The sequence below is a fragment of the Stereum hirsutum genome (assembly GCF_000264905.1).
Source record: "Stereum hirsutum FP-91666 SS1 unplaced genomic scaffold STEHIscaffold_2, whole genome shotgun sequence".
Taxonomy (NCBI): domain Eukaryota; kingdom Fungi; phylum Basidiomycota; class Agaricomycetes; order Russulales; family Stereaceae; genus Stereum; species Stereum hirsutum.
In genome coordinates, this window is record NW_006763132.1 from 1,837,964 (window position 1) to 1,857,653 (window position 19,690).

At 51.1% G+C, this 19,690-nt stretch overlaps 8 protein-coding genes across 8 annotated transcripts; 2 read left to right on the top strand and 6 right to left on the bottom strand.

Moving 5' to 3' along the window:
* Positions 1 to 1,158: 1,158 nt before the first annotated feature.
* On the top strand, positions 1,159 to 2,313 carry STEHIDRAFT_49333 (uncharacterized protein; the record flags this gene model as incomplete). The annotated part of the gene is made up of 1 exon (XM_007299278.1): positions 1,159 to 2,313. A coding segment is annotated over one exon (1,155 nt), but the record flags the coding sequence as incomplete, so codon positions are not given.
* Positions 2,314 to 2,538: 225 nt separating this feature from the next.
* On the bottom strand, positions 2,539 to 3,703 carry STEHIDRAFT_165519 (uncharacterized protein). The gene is made up of 5 exons (XM_007299865.1): positions 3,651 to 3,703; positions 3,518 to 3,581; positions 3,217 to 3,459; positions 3,046 to 3,147; positions 2,539 to 2,968 (listed from the first exon to the last, which is right to left on the bottom strand). The coding sequence occupies exons 1-5, from the start codon at positions 3,656 to 3,658 to the stop codon at positions 2,891 to 2,893; spliced, it is 495 nt and encodes a 164-aa protein (XP_007299927.1). The 5' UTR covers positions 3,659 to 3,703; the 3' UTR covers positions 2,539 to 2,890.
* A 2,340-nt stretch (positions 3,704 to 6,043) lies between these two features.
* Positions 6,044 to 7,024, bottom strand: STEHIDRAFT_165520 (uncharacterized protein; the record flags this gene model as incomplete). The annotated part of the gene is made up of 5 exons (XM_007299866.1): positions 6,044 to 6,135; positions 6,201 to 6,521; positions 6,580 to 6,795; positions 6,864 to 6,942; positions 6,999 to 7,024. 4 exons carry the CDS (start codon positions 7,022 to 7,024, stop codon positions 6,375 to 6,377), a joined length of 468 nt encoding a protein of 155 aa, XP_007299928.1. The 3' UTR covers positions 6,044 to 6,135; positions 6,201 to 6,374.
* Positions 7,025 to 8,691: 1,667 nt separating this feature from the next.
* Positions 8,692 to 9,482, bottom strand: STEHIDRAFT_152798 (uncharacterized protein; the record flags this gene model as incomplete). Its single annotated transcript, XM_007299867.1, has 5 exons — positions 8,692 to 8,802; positions 8,873 to 8,980; positions 9,040 to 9,246; positions 9,334 to 9,406; positions 9,460 to 9,482. 5 exons carry the CDS (start codon positions 9,480 to 9,482, stop codon positions 8,692 to 8,694), a joined length of 522 nt encoding a protein of 173 aa, XP_007299929.1.
* Positions 9,483 to 11,004: 1,522 nt separating this feature from the next.
* On the bottom strand, positions 11,005 to 11,990 carry STEHIDRAFT_136950 (uncharacterized protein). Its single transcript, XM_007299868.1, has 6 exons — positions 11,945 to 11,990; positions 11,815 to 11,890; positions 11,524 to 11,739; positions 11,362 to 11,469; positions 11,160 to 11,281; positions 11,005 to 11,089 (listed from the first exon to the last, which is right to left on the bottom strand). Exons 1-5 carry the CDS (start codon positions 11,965 to 11,967, stop codon positions 11,177 to 11,179), a joined length of 528 nt encoding a protein of 175 aa, XP_007299930.1. The 5' UTR covers positions 11,968 to 11,990; the 3' UTR covers positions 11,005 to 11,089; positions 11,160 to 11,176.
* Positions 11,991 to 12,369: 379 nt separating this feature from the next.
* Positions 12,370 to 13,367, top strand: STEHIDRAFT_152800 (uncharacterized protein; the record flags this gene model as incomplete). Its single annotated transcript, XM_007299869.1, has 2 exons — positions 12,370 to 12,411; positions 12,486 to 13,367. The coding sequence occupies 2 exons, from the start codon at positions 12,370 to 12,372 to the stop codon at positions 13,365 to 13,367; spliced, it is 924 nt and encodes a 307-aa protein (XP_007299931.1).
* Positions 13,368 to 13,730: 363 nt separating this feature from the next.
* STEHIDRAFT_128108 (nucleic acid-binding protein) lies at positions 13,731 to 14,999 on the bottom strand (the record flags this gene model as incomplete). Its single annotated transcript, XM_007299870.1, has 4 exons — positions 13,731 to 13,855; positions 13,915 to 14,017; positions 14,135 to 14,317; positions 14,997 to 14,999. 4 exons carry the CDS (start codon positions 14,997 to 14,999, stop codon positions 13,731 to 13,733), a joined length of 414 nt encoding a protein of 137 aa, XP_007299932.1.
* Positions 15,000 to 15,752: 753 nt separating this feature from the next.
* STEHIDRAFT_128109 (uncharacterized protein) lies at positions 15,753 to 18,464 on the bottom strand (the record flags this gene model as incomplete). The annotated part of the gene is made up of 5 exons (XM_007299871.1): positions 15,753 to 17,034; positions 17,117 to 17,635; positions 17,718 to 17,762; positions 17,835 to 17,933; positions 18,202 to 18,464. 5 exons carry the CDS (start codon positions 18,462 to 18,464, stop codon positions 15,753 to 15,755), a joined length of 2,208 nt encoding a protein of 735 aa, XP_007299933.1.
* Between the last annotated feature and the right edge of the window lie 1,226 nt (positions 18,465 to 19,690).

A 19,690-nucleotide genomic window follows, 5' to 3' on the forward strand; every position in this document is an offset into this window, starting at 1 on the left:
GGCATGTTCGCTTAGCATGGGCGACAACAGTTACACAGTCTACGTATAGATGTCTCCTAGCACCCAAGAGATGCTAAGTCCTCAGCAATTGCGATGACAAAAGTTTATTCGAGACAGCACGTGCGAAGACAGTGGGAACTCACAGAGATCAGCTGCATCTTCATGAGACATGCCATCGTACCGTCCGCAATGATCATCCTCGTCGGAAGATGCCCAATCATCAAGCGGTATGTAGTGGTTACGAGGCATCCTCGGAGTTCTGCCCTTCTTGACTAGTTCTGCCTTGATCTTCACATTGAGTTCCTGTGGGGGTAACATATTTATTTAATGGACAGGAACTGGACGATGAGAGAGCTCAGATGGAAGGAAGAGGTAAAGACTTACCTCTACGTCAGAGCGTCTATAATACACACGTTTTTCGACGAGGACGATGTTTAGCTTTTTCATATCGCATACTTTGAGCTGTCATCATGTAAATGATTAACGAGCCTACTTCAGTAACGGGAAAGGAGAAAACATGCTACTGACTTTGTACTTTCTGCGCGCATCTCTTTCCGTTATGAGATTGGGATCCGAGGACCGAGTAAGCTTGAGGTGTATAGCTAAGTCTTGGACATCGCAAAGCTTGTGTATCCGACTCGTCTTCGCGCCACTATACGATGACAACTCTTCGTCAAGATCTTCTGCTTTGATCTGCCACTCAAAGGAGGTCAGATGCGCTGATTATGAAGATACAGGGAGCGTAAATCGCCTTGAAGCGCTTGAAGACCTCCGTTCGAGGGATGGCCTCTCCCGGTTCCTTGCTTTCGTGGCTCTGTGTAGGTTTTCTGTACGATGGGGTGCAATCTTAGATTATATTAGGGGCCATATAAAGAAGTAATATCATACTTTGACATGATTGTAGCAACGGAAAGTCCGAGACGGAAGAGAGGGCTTGAATAGTTGCGTGCTTTCCGAAAAGTCTAGATTTTATCCATTCCCTAGCGTTCTCGAGCATTCGAAGGCCATAACATAATCGTTCCCCTTAAAAAACAAGGCAAAGGAGAAAAATGCGAGCATAGGAGGTAGGTAAACCTCGTCGACAGGAGCAGTGGTTGACGAGCGGAAATAGCGACTCAACGGTTGCTTCCGCATTACAAAAGTGGGCGGACCGGAGAACTCCTCGCGATCTGGTATGCAGCGGACAGAACACCTCTATCCGCTCCACTCACAATCACATCAGATTCCCGATACGGAATCAACGGCCTCACAAAGCACCTACCTAAGTGGGCGGACATGGGTTGGATCGGTATATCCAACGCCTACCTCTTCCAAGCCACCGCGGCCATACTCCAGCGAAGAGGAAACAAGTCGTACCTAGAATGGGTCAAAGGTCACAATGGAAACGCTGGGAACGAAGGAGCTGACGAACTGGCCGGCGCGGGGACGGAACTTGAACACAGCGATCTCAACGTTCACATACCCCAACGTTTTAGGCTCACAGGAGCCAAACTAGTTAAGGCGACACAGTCGCTCTTATACAAAGGTCTAAGAATGAAAGAAAACAAACCGGTCCGTAACAGGACAAGCCAAGAGCTCAGCGAGGCGAGACAGGGAGTTAAAAACCTATGTGGCAGAACGTTAACCGATGCCCAAATCTGGGACTCCATACGACACAGGGACTTCTCCAGAGGATACCGCACCTTCATATGGAGGGTACTACATGCTGGTTTCAAATGCGGATCATACTGGGAAAACATACAGAATTATGAGCATAGAGGAACGTGCCCATGCTGTAACGATACGAGCGAAACAACAAGACACATACTCACAGAGTGCTCAGCAAGAGGAAGAGTACTAATCTGGAGCCTGGCAAAACGACTCTGGGAGCGAAAGGGCATGCAATGGCCAAATGCTTTCAGCTATGGTACAATCCTAGGCTGCGGAGTGAGCGACTTCAAGACGGGGGACGGAAAGAGACTACCCGGGGCAAACCGACTGTGGCGCATCCTCATCTCTGAATCCGCCCACCTTATATGGAAATTGTGTTGTATCCGTCGCATACAACATGAAGATGACCCTGAGATGAGCTTCTCCCACAATGAAATCCATAACAAATGGGTCTTCACTATGAACCAACGGCTATCACTTGACCGAAGCACAAGTAATAAAATGAAATTCGGAACAAAAGCCACCCGACCAGATCTCGTGCTCAAAACATGGAACGGGACTCTCCTCAACGAGGAAAATCTGCCGGAGAACTGGCTCTGGCAGGCTGGGGTTTTAGTAGGTATACCATCAAGAAGGACTCGAGACCCGAGACCAGACGGATGATAGCCCTACACTGTTCGACATCTAGTCGTTCGTGCGTAAAGCATTTCCCCAGGGTTTCTGTCATTTTGGACTGCGGGGTGAGATCCCCCGCCCACCGACGATGAGGCGGAAGAGGTTTGCCCTTGGCGAATGCTCGACGCTGAGTTTAAACCAAAAAAAAAAAAAAAAAAAAAAAAAAATGGGCGGAGTTTAGATCGGAGGAGTATTACTCGGTAGCGCAGTGGCGGTGGCCCAAAAGCCCGCCTTCAACCTTGTAAATCGATGCAAAAGTAACGCGGTGACATCTGCATAAAGAGATGGTATAAAAATACATTGTGAAACCGCACATCAAAATCACAGGAGAAGTCACTCGCGACGCAAACGACGCATGCACAAAAAAACCCCAAAAGTCATAATGTGCGTATCGCGCTCGGTGAGTGCTGTACTCGTACATAACTAACAGCTATAATGTACCTGAGAAGTGAAGAAGGAACCATAGTAGAACGTCCACAGGAATATAGGCGAAGAATCCAAGACACAGAAACAACAGTCACGTCTCGGAACCTTGACAGACTTTTGATTCAAGTCTTGCCTGCGTCTAGTATGGAGCGTAACGCTTCCGAACATATTTCTTCGTAGGAGATGCGGCAGCAGAGTTTACTTTCTGCGCCAAGTCCTTGAGGGCCGAGAACAAACACGTAAGCAAGGCGTACAGAAGAAGGTCAATGCGGGTGACAGGCGGAAGGAGCGTACCTTGACGTCGCAGAGGTTATAGTAACGCATGGTACCTGTAGAGCGATGCGGGTTGGGCTCGATGCTGATGGGTTTCAGCCTGTCCAACTGTATCCCCGTGAGCTATAGCCAGAGAATAATCAAGACATTATCAGCAAAATGTAAGTAGGACACCGATAGAGCAAGGCATACCTTATACTCCTTCATAGCATTCGTTCGAAGAATCTTTGCTCCCTTCTGCACCGCGAGCGCAGGGTTGCTTGACTGACTCCCTGAGGCAGGAGGGGGGGAGCTTGGAGGTGAAGTTGGTACGTTGAGCTCTAGAGATAGCTTCACAACGTCGCATAAGTTATAGATGCGGACGTTGTTGCGCCCGCCATGAGGATTAGGCGTATCCGAAATGGGGAGGATGGAGTCGAGGTCGCTAGGAGAAAGCTAGAAGACGAGGTCAGTGACGGTCTCCAAACCCAGCCTTCAAAATCGAAAGGCGTACCTTGTAGATCTTCTTGATATCGGGGTCGGATCTGTAGATATAATGGCCATTCGGCTCTGCGAGTCTGCGAGCGAATTCGAACGTCAGCAGAGTGAAATGTAGAATTTGGACGAACAACGGCCACGATACTTACCTGGACATTGTTTAATATAACGAGTGCAAGAAGGATGGAACAGAAGAAGGTAGGACGTTAGTGCCCGAGCCGTAGAAAGGTGGGAGTGGGGGATGGGGGAGACAAGGTCGTGGGTGGTGTTTACTTGGGCCCAAGGGGCTCAATTTATAGCGCAGCGAATTTCTAGATGCGGCGCTTTCATGGCGAGTGGGTGATTTGAAAGGAGGCCGAACGCAGCTGTCATCAGACGGGGTCTTGGAGGCAGATAGAGGCACAGGTCGCCTAGTAGTCGGTAGCGGCGACGTCCGAATCGGACTTTCAACGAGAACAAACCCGCGTGCGCCAATTTGTCGGGTCCGCGCGCTCCTTGACCCGAGACGCGTTGCACGCTCTGTTTCTCTTCTTTCCGAAGCGCTCATGAACCACAGCGACGACACTGATGCCCCGCCCTCCACCGTCCCAACAGCTCTGCCAGTCTTTGGGATTTTTCACTCTGGGCCCACTCTCGCTCCTTTATCTCTTTGGCAGCCTTGCTTTCCTGGTTTCACATAGCTATGGAACAAACACATTTTTACCGTCGGGCTCGCGCAGTACCTCTCATCCACCTGCAGACCTTTCGTTGATGACCTTCTTTCCGCTTCACACGTACGCGTATCTGCGGATGTTTATGTAGAAGACTTAGTCTCAGAAATGACTGAAAACTAAGTGAAGAGCACATATTGCAGAGTGAAGAACGGGACTCTGGTGCCATGAGCCGGTCTTGCAAGACGAGTCGATTGTGACATCGTGGTACGTCCTTTTTGCTGCTATAGTATCCGGTAGGCTATGCTATTGTGCTGTGTGTTGGAAATGGAGCAGCCGCATCTCCTTACGAAGTCAAGTTGATTGCTTCGGGAACATCGTGGACGTTCGAGAACGCCTTGGTACTGTTCATATTTTTGAACCTAGTCATGGAGAGCTCAGCGCTGAGCCTGTACGTTCCAGTTCTTTTCTCAGTGCTGTAATCATGCCCGTGAACCGTGCAGACTGTCTCATTCAGTGAGTCCTCAGCTTCCTTGATGTGGCGTTGCCTGGGACCACGCGCAACGATATGTCGTATCTCCTACTTTTTTTCTTCTTCTTTCTGCCTTTCTAACTCTCTCCACCATGTACTTCAACCGCAACCTGCCTCTTCTGTGAATATCTGTGAATATAAACAACCCTTTCGCAACATGGTCTAGGTTTTGAATCCATGGTATCTCCGTTCTCTCTATCGCTTGTGTACATGTGGAGGAAGCTTCACGAACATGTTTCCATTCAACTGCGACTGAGTTAGTGGATCTCCGAGAATCAGATGAATTTGGTTCATTCAGAATACGGCATGTACTCTCGTATGCGTTCTCGTGGGGCCGAAACAATCCTTTGATTGCTCTTTGCTCTGGATAGAACTAGGTACAGAGAAACACAGTGGGCCTCAGCGTGAGTAACGGAATTCGTGGAGCCGTATATGGTCGAGGATACGAGGGTTAGGTGGTAAGCAGGGGACGGAGGAACGGGGTATTGAGGAGGCGACATGAGAATTGAATTCACCGATGAGTCGATCGAGACGGAGGACCCTGTATCATGGCTCTGATCCTATGCTAAACAGGATAACAAGCCGGTTAATCATAAGGATGACGTGGATGCCGGACAAATCTCTAAATCGGGTTGGATCAAAAGGATCAATACGCCATTCGGAAGGTCTTGACGGATTTTCGCAGGAGAGTCACCAAATCCTCCGAGGACAGCTTTGGTGTGGAAGGGGACGGGATAGACTTGGATGAAACTGCCCGAGGAGAGATTCGGAAGGAATAGTTCGCCGCTCCGAGCTCCACTCTCAAAATCCGACTCAATGGCTCATTGTATTCCCAAAACGGCTGCGTGTCGTGACTAAACAAGCTAGCCTTTACTATCGATCAAGTCTTCCGATTCAGGGGGAACTAGCCGAGAAAACATGGACCTACAAGGCTTCGGAGGGATCATCGCCGTTCCTGCTGCTCAGAGTCTAAGAGTCATCGCCTCGATTGGTATTTGATCGAGCTGGAGGCTCTATTGCGATAAGTTGCGGACTGCGCAAGCGCCGGGAAACTTCGCAGAATGCAGCAGTCTGAGAAGTTCAGACGGCGAACTTGCGCCAAATGCAGATGTTCGAGCGCTCTGCGCTCATGAAACGCCCAAGCTTGGGTACTATTGGACCACAATATCCCCTTCTTGATATAAGGCTGGTGTCCAGGATTGCCCAGGATCTTCTGAATCGACGACTTACAATATCAGTAGTAAAAGAAATATTCATCAAAGAAGAGCACGAGGTCTCGAAGTAAGTATGTGTATCAGCAGACACTGTTGCGACGAGAAAACAATCATATCATCGCAACAAAAACATTGGAATACATGGGCATCTCATGAAAAATACGAGAGACGAAACAATCCAGAAGGAGAAACCTAAAACATCGAGACGGGATCCACTGCTAAGAGCGCCACAGGAATTCTGCTTGAAAGCACTGTGTGTGAGCTTTCCATAGAACCGGAACGACAAAACCAGATAGGACTAACATGTGCTACCAATGCGGTGCTCACGGGTGCGCACCGTTTTGCGACTTGTCTGGTGCCAAGGTGAGAAGGTCAAAGGGGATACGCTGCCCGTTGCACGTCGGGTTAGCAGCGGCATTCTCAATCCTGTCGTAGAGCGCCTATAATGTATAATAGTCAGCCAATCAAGCGGTGTACTTAATAGAAGTAGAAATGACTCAGCCAGCAACAGCTGAACAAAAAAAACACCACGTCGATCCGGTTGTAGTATCTCGTGCTATTGTCAGGGTCCGGGCATATCTCCATTCTAACGGGCATGATACGGTTCGTCTGGTAATCCTCAAGCTAGAAGAAGACAGCCGTCAGGAATTGTGCTGAACGGAGAATCAACAAGACCACATACCCTGAACTCGCTCATAGCGTCATCCCTCTTGATCTCCGGACCAAGTCGTGGGGCCAATGGAGCATTCGCGCTTACATCCGTGAATGTCTCTCTGTTCAGCCGCACGGACAAGTTCGCAACGTCGCTCTCGTTATACTTGTATTCGTTCCATGGACCACCGTGCCGATTTGGTGCAATGGACCTTGGAAGGATAGAGTCGAGGTCGCCACCAGCGAGCTGAGAATGCACGTCATGAGCTGTGTGTGAGAGTACTTGGACTGTGAAACGAAGGGTAATCAACTTACGTCCCATAACTCCCTGGCCTGTGTCTTGAAAATCCAACGCCCACTGTTGGAAGGCGCGAGCCAGACTGTGGTGCTGGTGCTGCGGGAGGTCTATGTGAGTAAAAAGGGCTTGCATGTCTTGAGCAATGGTCTTACTACTGGGATGTGTTTGTAGCAGACATCGAAATGTAGGCAGTTGTGAATAAGAGATGGCTGGCAGTGGAAGAAGCGAGAGGATGCCTGAAGAAAGTGGTAGATGAGAGAGAGCTTGAATTTTTTTCAGGGTAGCTGCTCCGTTTTATACCTAGGGTGGGAGGCCTCGAACGGGGTCTTCTCGCATCCTAGTAACGCTCGATTAGGGAAAGTGAAACGAAATCAACCACGGGAAGTCGCGAGGGACACACCTTCTTTACCCACAAATGAAATTTGTGGGGCGCTAGTGGACCCTATAGTAACACACATAGGGCAGGTATGGCTGTGCAAGAAGCACATGCTACCCTCTAAATGTTCAGGGATCGGTAGTTTCGAAGCATCATGATCCAAGTCCCCGAGTCACTGACATGGCTACATCTGCACAGGCGCTACACATGCACTTAGTAAAAGTGCGCGTTCGTTAGCGAGAACAGGCTAATCATATCACATAGCCAAGAATATAAAATATGTATGGGAAATTGCTCCGTGTCGAGGTGACTCGAGCAGCCCACAAAGTCGAAGTCCACGGAGAAAGTGCTTCGTAGAATGATAGCCCATTTCTGACATGAGAAAACCCAAGAGAAGACGCGAGGATGTCCGAGCGCCCAGAACTGAGATGACCAGGATACTACACATGAAGCTGCTGAAGAGTGAGAGTTCGAATGATTCGGAAGAGAGGCCTCCTCCACGAAGGATGGAAGAGCCCGTGAAGGCGATGAATTTGCACACATGAACCTGGGAGATTTCGGGGAGATGCGACAAGTCCGAGCGCGCATCTTAGATCCGTTCTATACATAGATGTTCTGATCAGTGGCGGTGTACTATGCTCACGCATTGCCTCGGATTCGAACAATCTCCAGCGTCCCCGCCAGGAGCTTGCCTGGAGCTCTTGTGTAAACGCATGGTCTAAATATTCGAAGATGCTCACAAGGGCCGATGGGTCGGACGCTGTCGGACGCAGTGAGCCTCACGTACCGGGAGATTCCGCATGAAGGCGTCATATATATACCCGGAGAACAATAGAGCTAAACGTACAGGCACAAGGGGAAAAAGCGTGGACCAACAAAGTATCCGGGGTCCGGCCACTGAGGCCCACCGTTCTTTTTGATCGGTCTTTGATCGAGCTCGGAGGCCGCCGCTGGACACTTAAATCAGACCTGGCGATATGCAGAGTGCCATACAATTGCGCGAGAAGATATATGCACAGATGCGTTCTTGTACAGATGCCCTGCAACATAAGTATGGGTCCGAGGTACGAAATCGGAGAGCGACAATTCCTCCTTGAGCCTCAGCTTGAACTTGAAATTGGCGACAGCTAGTCATACTAACTGTGTACACTGACGAAACTTGACCTCATTCAGACGAGCGAATGGAGACCGTGACGGTTCCTGATCATACATTTGGAGCAAATGAGGTAGACTTTGTGGAAGAGCTTCGCCCCCTCACTCAGCCACAAAACCGAGCATCTGCTAGAAACTTGCAGACCTCACTGAACTATATCGTACATGGACAAGTATCACAGAAGAATCGGACCAAACAGGGAAGATGTGAGAAGTCGATGGAAGAGAAGTTGACGGCGCCACTAGTGCGCAGAGGAAAGGGGAATACGCTGGGAGACTAGGCCAGAAAAATGAAGTCCTTTGCAGTCGCGAAACACTCAAAATTCCATGTCGACATCGTCACTGGGCGAGGCGAAGGGGTCGAATGGAATGGGTTGTCCATGACAAGTCGGATGAGTGGCGGCATTCCAAATTTGATTGGAAAGGGCCTAAATGGGATCGAATGTTGAGTGAATCAAGATGTAATCGACATCAGGAGGAGATGTAGAGAGAACATACCACTACGTCACTTTGGTTGTAGTACTTGATGAAGCCCGTAGAGCTGTTAGGGTCCGGGTCCACTTCGATCCTAACGGGCTGGATTCTATCCATCTGACAGTTCGTGATCTAGAAACGAGCGGTCTTCAATGCCTGCACTGAAGATATAAGCCAACGAATGCACGTACTTTATATTGTATCATAGCGTCAAGTCTCGCTATCTCCGGACCAACTGTCATCGCCAATGGCGCGTTGCCGGTGAAAAGAACCGCATTTAGGCGCGCTGCTAGTTCTACGACGTCGCTCTCATTGTACTTGAGTTCGGTCCAACGACTTCCGTAGCGGTTTGGTTCGCTGGATCTGGGCAGGATAGAGTCGAGGTCGCTCGCAGCCAGCTAAAAATGACACTGTCAGATACGAATGAAGGGAAGCAATGACACGTAGATAGAGGTTCATTATTTCAATGTGAACAGGCTACTCACGTTATATTTCTTCATGGCGTAGGTCCTGAGGATCCAGCGCCCACCGTCGTCAGGCGCGAGCAAAATAGCGGTGCTGTAACATGACTGTTGGGCGAAGGCCTATGTCTAAGTGTGCAGGCCACTTACTTGGTTATGTTCATGGCGGACATCCGAGTTGAGATACCAATAGCGGTCTACTGTCGTAGGTGGGTGTTTGAGACGCAGGAGGAGAAAAACCGGGAGACAGGAAGCTATCTTCATCTTCAGCATGTATGCATGCCCGGCTTTTATAGTAAGATGGTCGTGTCGCCGTAGACGGCAATTGAACGAGCCTAAACGAGAACTGCGAGAGAGATCGGAGGAGCCTCGACGGCGGCGGAGGGACAGCAAATCATCTTGAGTCATTGCCACTGGGAAACGAAATGTCGTGTGTACGCTAGTCCATATGCAGTCCCATACAAAGAACACACATGTACAGTGCGAGGTCAGCGAGTTGACATCATTGACCGGAAGGATACCAGAAATGGAAACATCGCCTAAAGTAGCTGTTGGTAGGCGGCCCAGGGATTGACAATTCTGGATCAGGACTTCCGCGCGTCCGCGTCGAACCAGCCTCAAAGTCGGTCTGCGGAACAAAGTGCAGACAACGGTCGGCGGGTCCGCACTATTATCATACGGATCGTGCCATGTTTCCGTTCGGATGATTGGTGGAAAACAACATCAGACGGTGCGGCGGGCCGCCGGGATGTTAGGGAGATGGATATGGATGTAAACTTTTCAGCATGTTGTAGTGGTTCAATTCGGAACGGGAATGCCAGTGGTTCGAACGGTCCTACAGAGCCAGTACGGTCGTCAAAGGGGATCCAAAAAGTCGAGCGACGTCAAGATTCAGGTACTTAGACGAGTCGTGAACCAGTCCCAGCAAAGGCCCAGCGAAACCGAGCCGGCAGTAGCACGTAGAGCTCTCTTCAAATGGACCAGCCACCAGCTCGCCTTGAGGAATGATTCGAGTTCAAGGTTCAGACCTCAGGCCTCAGGGAAGGAAAACGTAGAGATAAACAGAGTGCGAGCTGCCGCGGAGCATCTCGGACGTTCTATTTTACTGGCGTGGTGGCGGTGGCCCCGTGTTCTCACTCTCTGTGTTCGCTACTTTCATACCAGCAATAACAAAACAGCCTCATACTTGCAGATGAAGATTCGACGCGAGAGTCGTGTGTAGTCAGGACGATATCTGTCTTACAAATATTTCTCAATAAGCAGGACCGTAAATATTACTGAGGATGATTCAGCGTTGATTGAAGATTCAACCGTCAACGTTGATGCAGCGAAACGTTGACGCCACAGTCAAGGTTCTGAAAGTACGTGTTCGGACACGTAGGTACCGAGCGATCGGTCCTAGGTCTCACCATGGCTTCATAATCCCGCTTGCAAAAGATGGGGATCCACATGGACCCACAAGCCCCACAAAGACTTCGAGGGCGCTCCTCGAAAATGGGACCCCAGTGATTGTACAAGGGCTTGCCCTCAGGTGTGATTTTCACCCTTGCTGGCCCCAGAAGGGTCGATGACCACACATCGTCTAGACCACTCGACCTTCCAGCCAATAGTCCTTGCGACATTTGTTAATGATTGTTTTTACGAGTAAAAACGAATAGGATTTTGTATTTCTAGAAAAAGTGCTTTTATGTTTTTATGGAGAGATAGGAGAAATATATGGAACATATACAACAACATAACGAGTAGAGTGAATCATCAAGTAGAGAGAAAAAAATGGGCACTACGAACATGCGGTCAAAAGGAGAGATTAGTACGCATTCACCATCGAACGAAGAAACCGAGAGACGAACTATTTGCGAGATGTCACTCAAATGCTCCCTTGGAAATCGGGAGGGGCCGGCGGGTTGTAGGGAATGGGTGGCCCGGGGGATGTTGGGTTGGCAGCGGCATGCTCGATGGTGTTGTAGAGCGTCTAGACAGACGGAAGTGCCAAATCAGTCGGTGAGGAAAATGTAAACAGAAACCAATCATGCTAGGAGCAAGAACACATACCGAGACGTCACTTTCGTTATAGTACTGGATGAACCCAACATGACTGTTGGGATTTGGGTTCACCTCGATCCGAATGGGCATGATGCGGTTCAGCTGGCAGCTTGTGAGCTGAGACAGAACGATGTTCAGTACAAGGACAGTAGATTATTTGAATGAGCTTACTCTGTAAACATTCATAGCCTCGAATCTCGAGATCTCCTGCCCAGAACGCGCTGCCAAGGGTGAATTCGCGCTCGTATCCGTAAAGAGGACGGCATTGAGGTTTCCAGCCAACTGCGCGACGTCGTTCTCGTTGTACATAAGTTCAGTATACGGGCCGCCATAAGGATTCGGGTTGATCTCTCTGGGAAGAATGGAGTCCAGGTCGCGGGCAGCAAGCTGAGTTGGTGCGTGGGTAAGCCGACACAGAATGTGCATGATAGAACTACACATCCACGAGACTGAGATACTCACATTGTAATCTCTCATAGCGTAAGTCCTAAGAATCCAGCGTCCACCGTCGTTGGGTGCAAGCCACTGGGTAATATTGCTATAGTATGGCTGTTAGAAGCATGATTATATCCGACGTGTGCAGGCCACTCACTTGTTTGGGTTCGGGGCAGCCATTGCTGAGACAACGACAATGGTTTGTTCTTGGAAAGGGGTGGGCGATTGAATGTGTGGGTCGGGGCGGGGAAAAAGGTTGCAAGTAATTATTCAGCATGATTTTGCCTGGCTTTTATAGGTAAGAATAGGGTTCTAGGCAGTGTGGACGCGTTGTAAGTCGATGATGCGGAAAATGGGGAACGACGCGTCGGAGCCAAGTCGAATCCCGTGAGCGCGAAGAGCCTCGTCAGCGGTTCAGGGAGTTCAGGCGCCGCTCTAACCGGACCTTCAATGCGAACAAAACAGTGTGCGCCAATCTGTCGGACCCTCTCGCTCCTTGACCCGAGACGCGTCGCACGCTTATCGGATTTTCTCATGTCAGATGCGGCGCTGACAAGTCATTAGCCACTTTCGACAACGACAATGGCTTTCTCTCCAAAATCTTTGGCAACACTTCCAGTCGAGGTTTTTACTCATATTTTGTCTTCTGAGGTTGGTTACATGTTGCTGAAGCGCTCATTCATTTGTATCATATACAGTTGCTCTATGAAATTCACTTCTTCGCCTTGTCGGAACACCTGCCACTCACCTGCAAACACCTCTATGCGGTCTACAGGCATGCACCACACTCAGTCCACGCAACATATCTCTTCGGTAGACATCAAGAACTCGACGCAACGAAATCATACCACCCCTCCCTCTTGAGCCATATCCTCTGCTATCCCCTCGCCACACAACCCGTCATCTCGGCCCTCCTATCCCACCCTCTCATAACATCCCACCCTCACCTACTATCCACACCCCCTGATCTTCCTCGACGACTATTCCGCTCGTTGAGCCAGAAAAGGCCAGGAGACTTACCCTTGAAGGAAGGTCACGACCCATTACCGTTCTTGAAGTTCCTATATAGCCACCCGAAGATCCCGAAACCGAGTACGAACGCGCACGATGGCTACGCTCTGACGAAGGCTGTTTTGGCGGACTTCGTGCCTCTGATTGCGTTCCTGCTGGAGCACGGTGCGGATCCGAGGCTGAAGCGAGCGATAGCGGTCGATGTGGCGATCCAGATGCACGATCTCGGGCTAGTAAAGATGTTGGTCGAACGAGGACACACACCATCCACGTATACACCTTCGTCTGTCCCTCGATCATCAAGCCCCGGCCGTAGAGCGGGGTGCGACGAGGGTGTTAATGCGGCCTTGATGGGTGGGACGCCAGAGAAGGGGGACGATGAGAACGTGGCGTCGGGCGCGAAGAAACGGAAGATGGAGGATAGGGTGAAGGTGACTCCGGCGCTGCTTCATACGGCGGTCAAGCATCGTGCTACCCACATAGCGAATTGGATGATGCACGAGAAGGGTTGCATGCCCGAAATGAGCACCCTGAGCTTGACCCTGAGGAGGCTGGAGCAGGAGCTGTGATGGGTAGGAGGATGTGGCGATATTTATGCCAACCGCCACTCGGGACATTTTGATTAAGCTTATTCTTTCCTACTTCTTGATTATGGACACACATATGTTTCTTCTAGCCACACATACTTCACACGTAGATTGTAGGAGACGCAAATGATATACTTGCAGAACAAGCGATTGCGTGACTAGTCAACAGTGAGAATAATGGACACAAAAACAATAACACATGAGAAACGCAGTTGTGATACAGAGCTGTCCGTTGCAGAAGACCAATCAGCACAAATACTAAATAAGAGGCTATCAAAATCAACAAAGGTAGGGCGATGCTCACCTCCAGAAAGAGATAGCGGAACGCAAGAGAAAGTGAGACCGTTAAATGTCGTCGATATCGACCTCGCCCTCGTCACCGAACTCGAACGTGCATTCGCCCTCCTCTTCACCGAACGTATCCGTCTCGTTGATCTTGGCATTCTCGGGCAACTCGCCGTAGGCTTTCACTGTGAGTGCAAAAAACTTAGATTCACTGGGACAGAAGAGATTATGAGATATGACTCACGATTGCGAGCCTCGTCAGCGGTGTATTTCACGATGACATCTGCCTTGTCATCTTGGAAGTCTCGCAGCGAAAGGAGCACGATGTCTCCCTGGTTAATCCAGACCTAAAGATCCGCAACAAACCGAGCAGCAACCAGTATTGTCAGTCACAACATAGTACATGACAGAAGATTAGATGTTGGGAGGATGGGCGTCTACGAAGACCAAGCGTCAAAACGTACCTTCTTCCGCATCTTGCCCCGAATATGGGCCAACCGCTTCTCCCCGTCGAAGCAAGTCGCCTCCAATCGTCCGTTCCCCAACATCTTCGTCACCTGAGCGTATTCCTGCCCATCCTCACGGAAGACAAGCTCGCGCTTGTCATCGTCGTTCTCGTTCTTTCCTCTTCTCCGGTTCTTGCCTCCCTAATCTCCGCCACATCGATCCACCAATAATTCCATAGCCACATCCGCACCCGCATCCCACGCCGATTTGACCGTCGCATCGCCAGAAGGGAAAGAGTGCGCGCATCCAAGGAGAATGTTCGAAGATATCTATTAGAGAGGGATGGTAAAGGGCTCAGTAAGAACGAAGCTGACCTTTCCCTTGTTCTATATTACAGATGAAAAATTCGATCAATATCACACATCGGGCCTCCACGCCACGGAAGTACGCACCTTAGGCATATTGACTGCGGTAGAGCTGTCCTAAAGCTAGCCCTTGTCTGTCTTTTGGGTGCGTAGAGCGGCCTGAGGCCTGCGAGCGAGGAAGAGACGAGGGGGTAGAGGGGAAGTGCTGCACGTCGGGCGCTTTGCAAAGCCTGTGCGATGAGTCGTTCGTCGGGTCATCATGGAGATTGCCGGTCGGAGCTTGCGATGATGTGGCGCCACATCGTGTTTGCGCCACACTGCACGCACCGTCCTGCCATTCCAGAGTCCCCGAAACTTTGTTCATTGTCCTGTACGTTGCTCCAAGCCGAGACTCGGGTCCTCCAAAGCACTCATGTCAGAATTTGGTGATAGGGAAGTAACTTACAGAAAGGTAAAATTAAATATGTGTTCCACGAGAGCGAGATACGGAATTGGAGTGAAGAACAAGGGAAACCATGGAAAGAAGGATAGGACGGAGGGGAGAAAACTCCAGATAGAAAAGGCGCAAAGTAAAGAGATCCCGAATCAATGAGGGTAATATCGGTAACGCAAGAGTTCGCATTGTGATTATGAAGTGTGGTGAGACGCCAGTACCAGTGATTAGTGTAAGGTGATGGATAGCGGAGTATCGACGCGAAGACGGAAAACGAGAGGACGGTGAACACGGATACGTGGTGGATCAAAAAAGTACAAACGAGGGACGTAAAATTGTGATCCAAGATTCGACATAGGCTAAACTAGATCAGCCCAAAGGATAGATCAACGGTAGAGAAACAAGTAGAGCGACTCTTCAATACAATCGGAGGCTTGTTCAGGTCAAGAGCGAGCAGCAACACTATCCCAAGAACGCCATCTCACTCAACCTCCTGCTCTCCTCGTCCTCCACCCCCCTAACCTGATCCGCGATCGTCCCATGGCTATGGATCGTCGGCGCCACCGCCGCCCTTGGCACCCTCGGCCCCACGCCCGTCCCCGTCCTCCTCGAACTCCCGCCGCTACCGCCACCAGTACTCCAAGCAGATGGTGGTGCCGCGCCTCCACCTACCCTTCCCGATGCAGTAGCGGGATACTCCCTCCGCCCGGTCGCACCCTCCGACAAAGCACCCGCACTCTTCAGCGGCGGAGGCAGTGTCTGTTTATTCACGTCCACGAACAGGGCTTTAGGCCTCACCGCACCGCTGACCGCTCTTCTCAAGTTTCCGAACGAAAGCTATTTGCTCATCTTGCGAGTCTGAGGGTCCGAAGTCGAGGGAGGAATCCCGGTACGCTCCTTCGTGGACGACGAGAAGATACCGAATGATTTTGGGCGATCAGCAGAGTCCGAAGGCGGTGCAAGACGGAGTGACGTAGACGATTCGTTGGTGGCGGAAGGAGTAGTAGTAGTCGGCAAAGGAGGTGGTGGAGGTGCTAAAATGCCGAATTCTTGGTCTTCGAGGATACACTGGTCCGAAGCCTCAAGGACGCGATCGATCTTCTCGTTCATACCAAGATCCAGAGGAGGAGTCTCCGAGCCTTCAACAATAACAGGTCCAGCAGTTCCTCTACCCTTCCGACTCGGCGACTGGCTGCTGCTCCGGTCAGTGGGCTTTTTCGAAAGAGATGCGCCCAAGCCTGATCCAGAGGTCGGATTGGTGGAATGACCGTGGAAGCTAAGACTCGGGGCGCCTATCGACGGCGTCGCAGGCATACTCGAGTTTGTTGTGCTCTGCGAGATACGCGAGACATGCGAAACGTTAGACGGCGTGGACTCGACGAGCGAGGGCATCGTCTGGCTCGAATAAGATCCAGAGAGCGCATGTTCGGAGTCGTCGGGCGAGGTACCTGGGCCGCCAACGCCTGTGAGGGTGAGGTTGAGTGTATCCGAAGAGGTAAAGAATTGTGCGATAGGAGAGGTAGAATTGGAGGGAGAGATAGTTGTAGGAACAGGCGGTAGAGGCCCGGAAGGCGACGAAGCAGGCGTAGGGAGAGAGGCCTTCCGAGCTCTGGGAGAGCCAGGCTCACGACGCGAAGATGAACGAGAGGGCGGCTGCAGGTGCGTAGATGTCGGACTTTGTGGAGGCGTGGCCAGTGATGATTTAGGAACAGAAGATTTGGTGGTGTCGCGGGGATTGGGGGTGATAGCACCGGGCGTCGCTGTCCTCAACGAGGAAGATGACGTCGTTGGGAGAGGTTGTATTGGTTCCAGAGTCTGGCTTTTTGATCGTGTGGGCGTAGTAGTGCCGGTAGACCCATGATACTGTAACCACTGCGTAACTTTCTGCGTGCTGTCGGTGCTAGAGCTTGATCGTGCCCGCAGTGTCTCAATTTGAGTGACGGCAGCGGTAGGCGTGGGAGGGATAGGGGGTGTCCGCTTTGACTTTGGGGAACTAGATGGAGATGTGGGTGTGGGTGCGGTAGTACTGCGAGCCTTGGACTTCTCTGGGACAGCAGGAGGTGGCGTGGGAACGTCAACACTGGCGGTGTCCTTCAAGGACGGGGCGGGAGCGGCTTTCCTGTTAGAAATGGACATCGGGAAAGGAAATGGAGAGTATGTCAGTATCCGAGACTTGGCTCCCAGAAAGGAAGGACACAGACAATGACGGTTCCTTGCCTTGATCGTCTGCCTGTCCACCTTCGCCACCGCCCGACCCAGCCCCTTCAGACCCACTCAGACTGTTCCTCGCCCTCCACATCTCCGCCATCTTCCTGGCCTCGGAGTCGCCACCTTCACCCGTGCCTCCAGCACCCTCCCGAGGCTTCAAAATCGCCAACCGTCGATTCTCATCCTCCTCAAGTTTCGAGAGCGGTTTCTGCGGAATCAAGCCTCTCGCACGTAAAGCAGCAGCACGAGCTTCCGGTGTGAATGCGTTGTCAAGGGGTGGCGCGTGGAGGATGCGAGTTCGTGTGGGTTTGCGCTTCACAGCGACGTTTGGATTTGAGTTTGGGTCATGTGTATCGGGTCCGGAATGAGAGTGGGAAGAGAACGGGTTATGGAAGGCGGTCGGGGCGTTGGCGGTTGCAGACTCGGTGGTGGAGGGGCGCAATTTCGTGCCTAGGCGGCTAATTAGGCCTTTGGATTTTTGGTGAGTGAGGGGTGGCGACTGAGAAGCGTGTCTGAATTTCAATATCGACATGGGTGGTTGTCATTAGGAACTGCGAATTTAAGGAAGGTGCAAAGATGTGAGGAAATACGTACGTCGCGGGAACGGGCATGGCGTTCGTGGAATTGTCCTGTGTGGTTCTATGTCGCACATGAAGAGTTTATGGTAAGATGAATGTAGCTCAAAGTTCGTTAGATGAGAGAAGCACGGACCTTGAATGTTCGACGGGACTCGAGGTCAAAGCTGGTGTCGTACGCAGACGGTCACGGTGAGAACTGTCCTTGGCGTAGGTAGGTCCGTTGGAAGACGAACTATAATAGGGAAAAGAAAAACAAAATTTGAGAGGTGAGCGGATGTCTTATATTCATTAATAGGACGAAGTTGCCTAAAAGCTGACGAGGGTGAAACAGGGGTGTATGATAGCAAGCATAGGATCTGGTGATCAGGGCCGGTGCGGGTATACCATGCAAGTGCCAGTGTACCCGCGGTGATTTGGCGGTGGGGACGGGAGCGATTGTGGTGCGGATACAGGCGGGTGCAAGCGGAATTCCAAACTAAGCAGCAAGGTAAAGGACGTACGCGTGTACCGGAGATTGTGTCTGGTTCTGCGTATAAGTAGCTCTGGCACCGCCGGCTCCAGTCGTGGTAATGGGCTGGAGATTAGCTGGGTCGTTGGGGATGGGAGGCAAAGGTGTCTCCTGATCATGTCTGTGAGCCATCCTAGCTGGTTGAGAATTCGAATCATGCTCGGTGTGGTCGCCTGAGGAATCACCAGGATTCGCATGGATCGTCTGAGTCTTCTTCTTACCCATGCGAACGTTGAAACGCTTGGAAGAGTCCATCGCGAGCACGGTCAGAGACGACGACGACGATGGGGGAAAGGAGAAAGAAGGGGGAGCCGTGCATGTTCGTTGTTTATATGTATCGCGATCAGCAATCTAGAGGAAGCGTGCGAGAGAAAGAAGAGGGTGATCGGGTGACGAATGTGGGGATGGCCTCGTCTCTCCCGGCTGAACATCCGTTTCGCTCGCCAGCGAAACCACATGTGAGAGAATATCCGTGCTTGTGCCTCCAGGTCGGCGGATTTACTTATGCGCATGTGAACCAAGGTGCCTCGAACCGCAGCGCAAATTCCAAGCTAACCCCTGCTCCCCTCGTACCTCTTTAAAATGACAAGTCTGTTTGTTTGCACAAGACCACAGCGAGCATTGTGGCGTCGGAGAGGCGAACATAATTTGGCAGCTGGTGGTTTGTGTTGACCTGTCAAGAACACGATTGAAGGAGCGATCGACCGAGAAAACGTGGGAAGGGGCGCGAACATATCAATTTCCAATCGGCTGCGCTAACTTCCGTCGCCTGCCAAGCCCTTCAAATTCCCCGCATTTTTATCTACTCCGGTTTGCTGGCCAAGTCCTTTCCTCGAGCCTCAACGGCAGACGACTGAAGAGGAAATTTCTGCTCGTGGTGCTGCATGCTCGTGGACCTGAGGACAATGGTATGGGCATCCCCCGTCTTGCCGCTAGCTTCGATGGCGGCCGACGCAAGGAACATGTCTAATAGCCGTTTGAACCATCACGAGTTCCATCAGCCTGAGGACCGTTTCTCGAAGTTGCTTCAAGTCGCCCTCCTTCCTTTCCCTCCCCGGTATTTTCGTGGTCCGACCTCGCTTCCTCGTCACTTGACAAAAGCTGCGGCCTGGTGATGGTCACCGTAATATCATCCGTGAATGAATCCTTCCATACAAGAAGGGTACGATTCCACAGGCCCTTCCCTGCCCTTCCCCGCCTGAACGCACGACTGCTTGCCGTATTTGATGGGAGATGTACGTTCCACATCACTACCTTCTCGCACAGTCGTGGCGATCGTCGGGCTCGCATGGTTTTTGCATTGTGTCGACCGGTATCCCCATAGAGTAACTCGAGAATGTGCTTCAGATGCAGCAGCCACAGAATCACGAGCTTTAAGTGGGTTAGTGACCCAGTGCTACTTTGCTCTCTCTGGCGAAGAACCGTAGAGTTTCGGTCAAGCTTTTCCTCTCTGCCAGCCCTACCTCGAACGATGTGCTCTA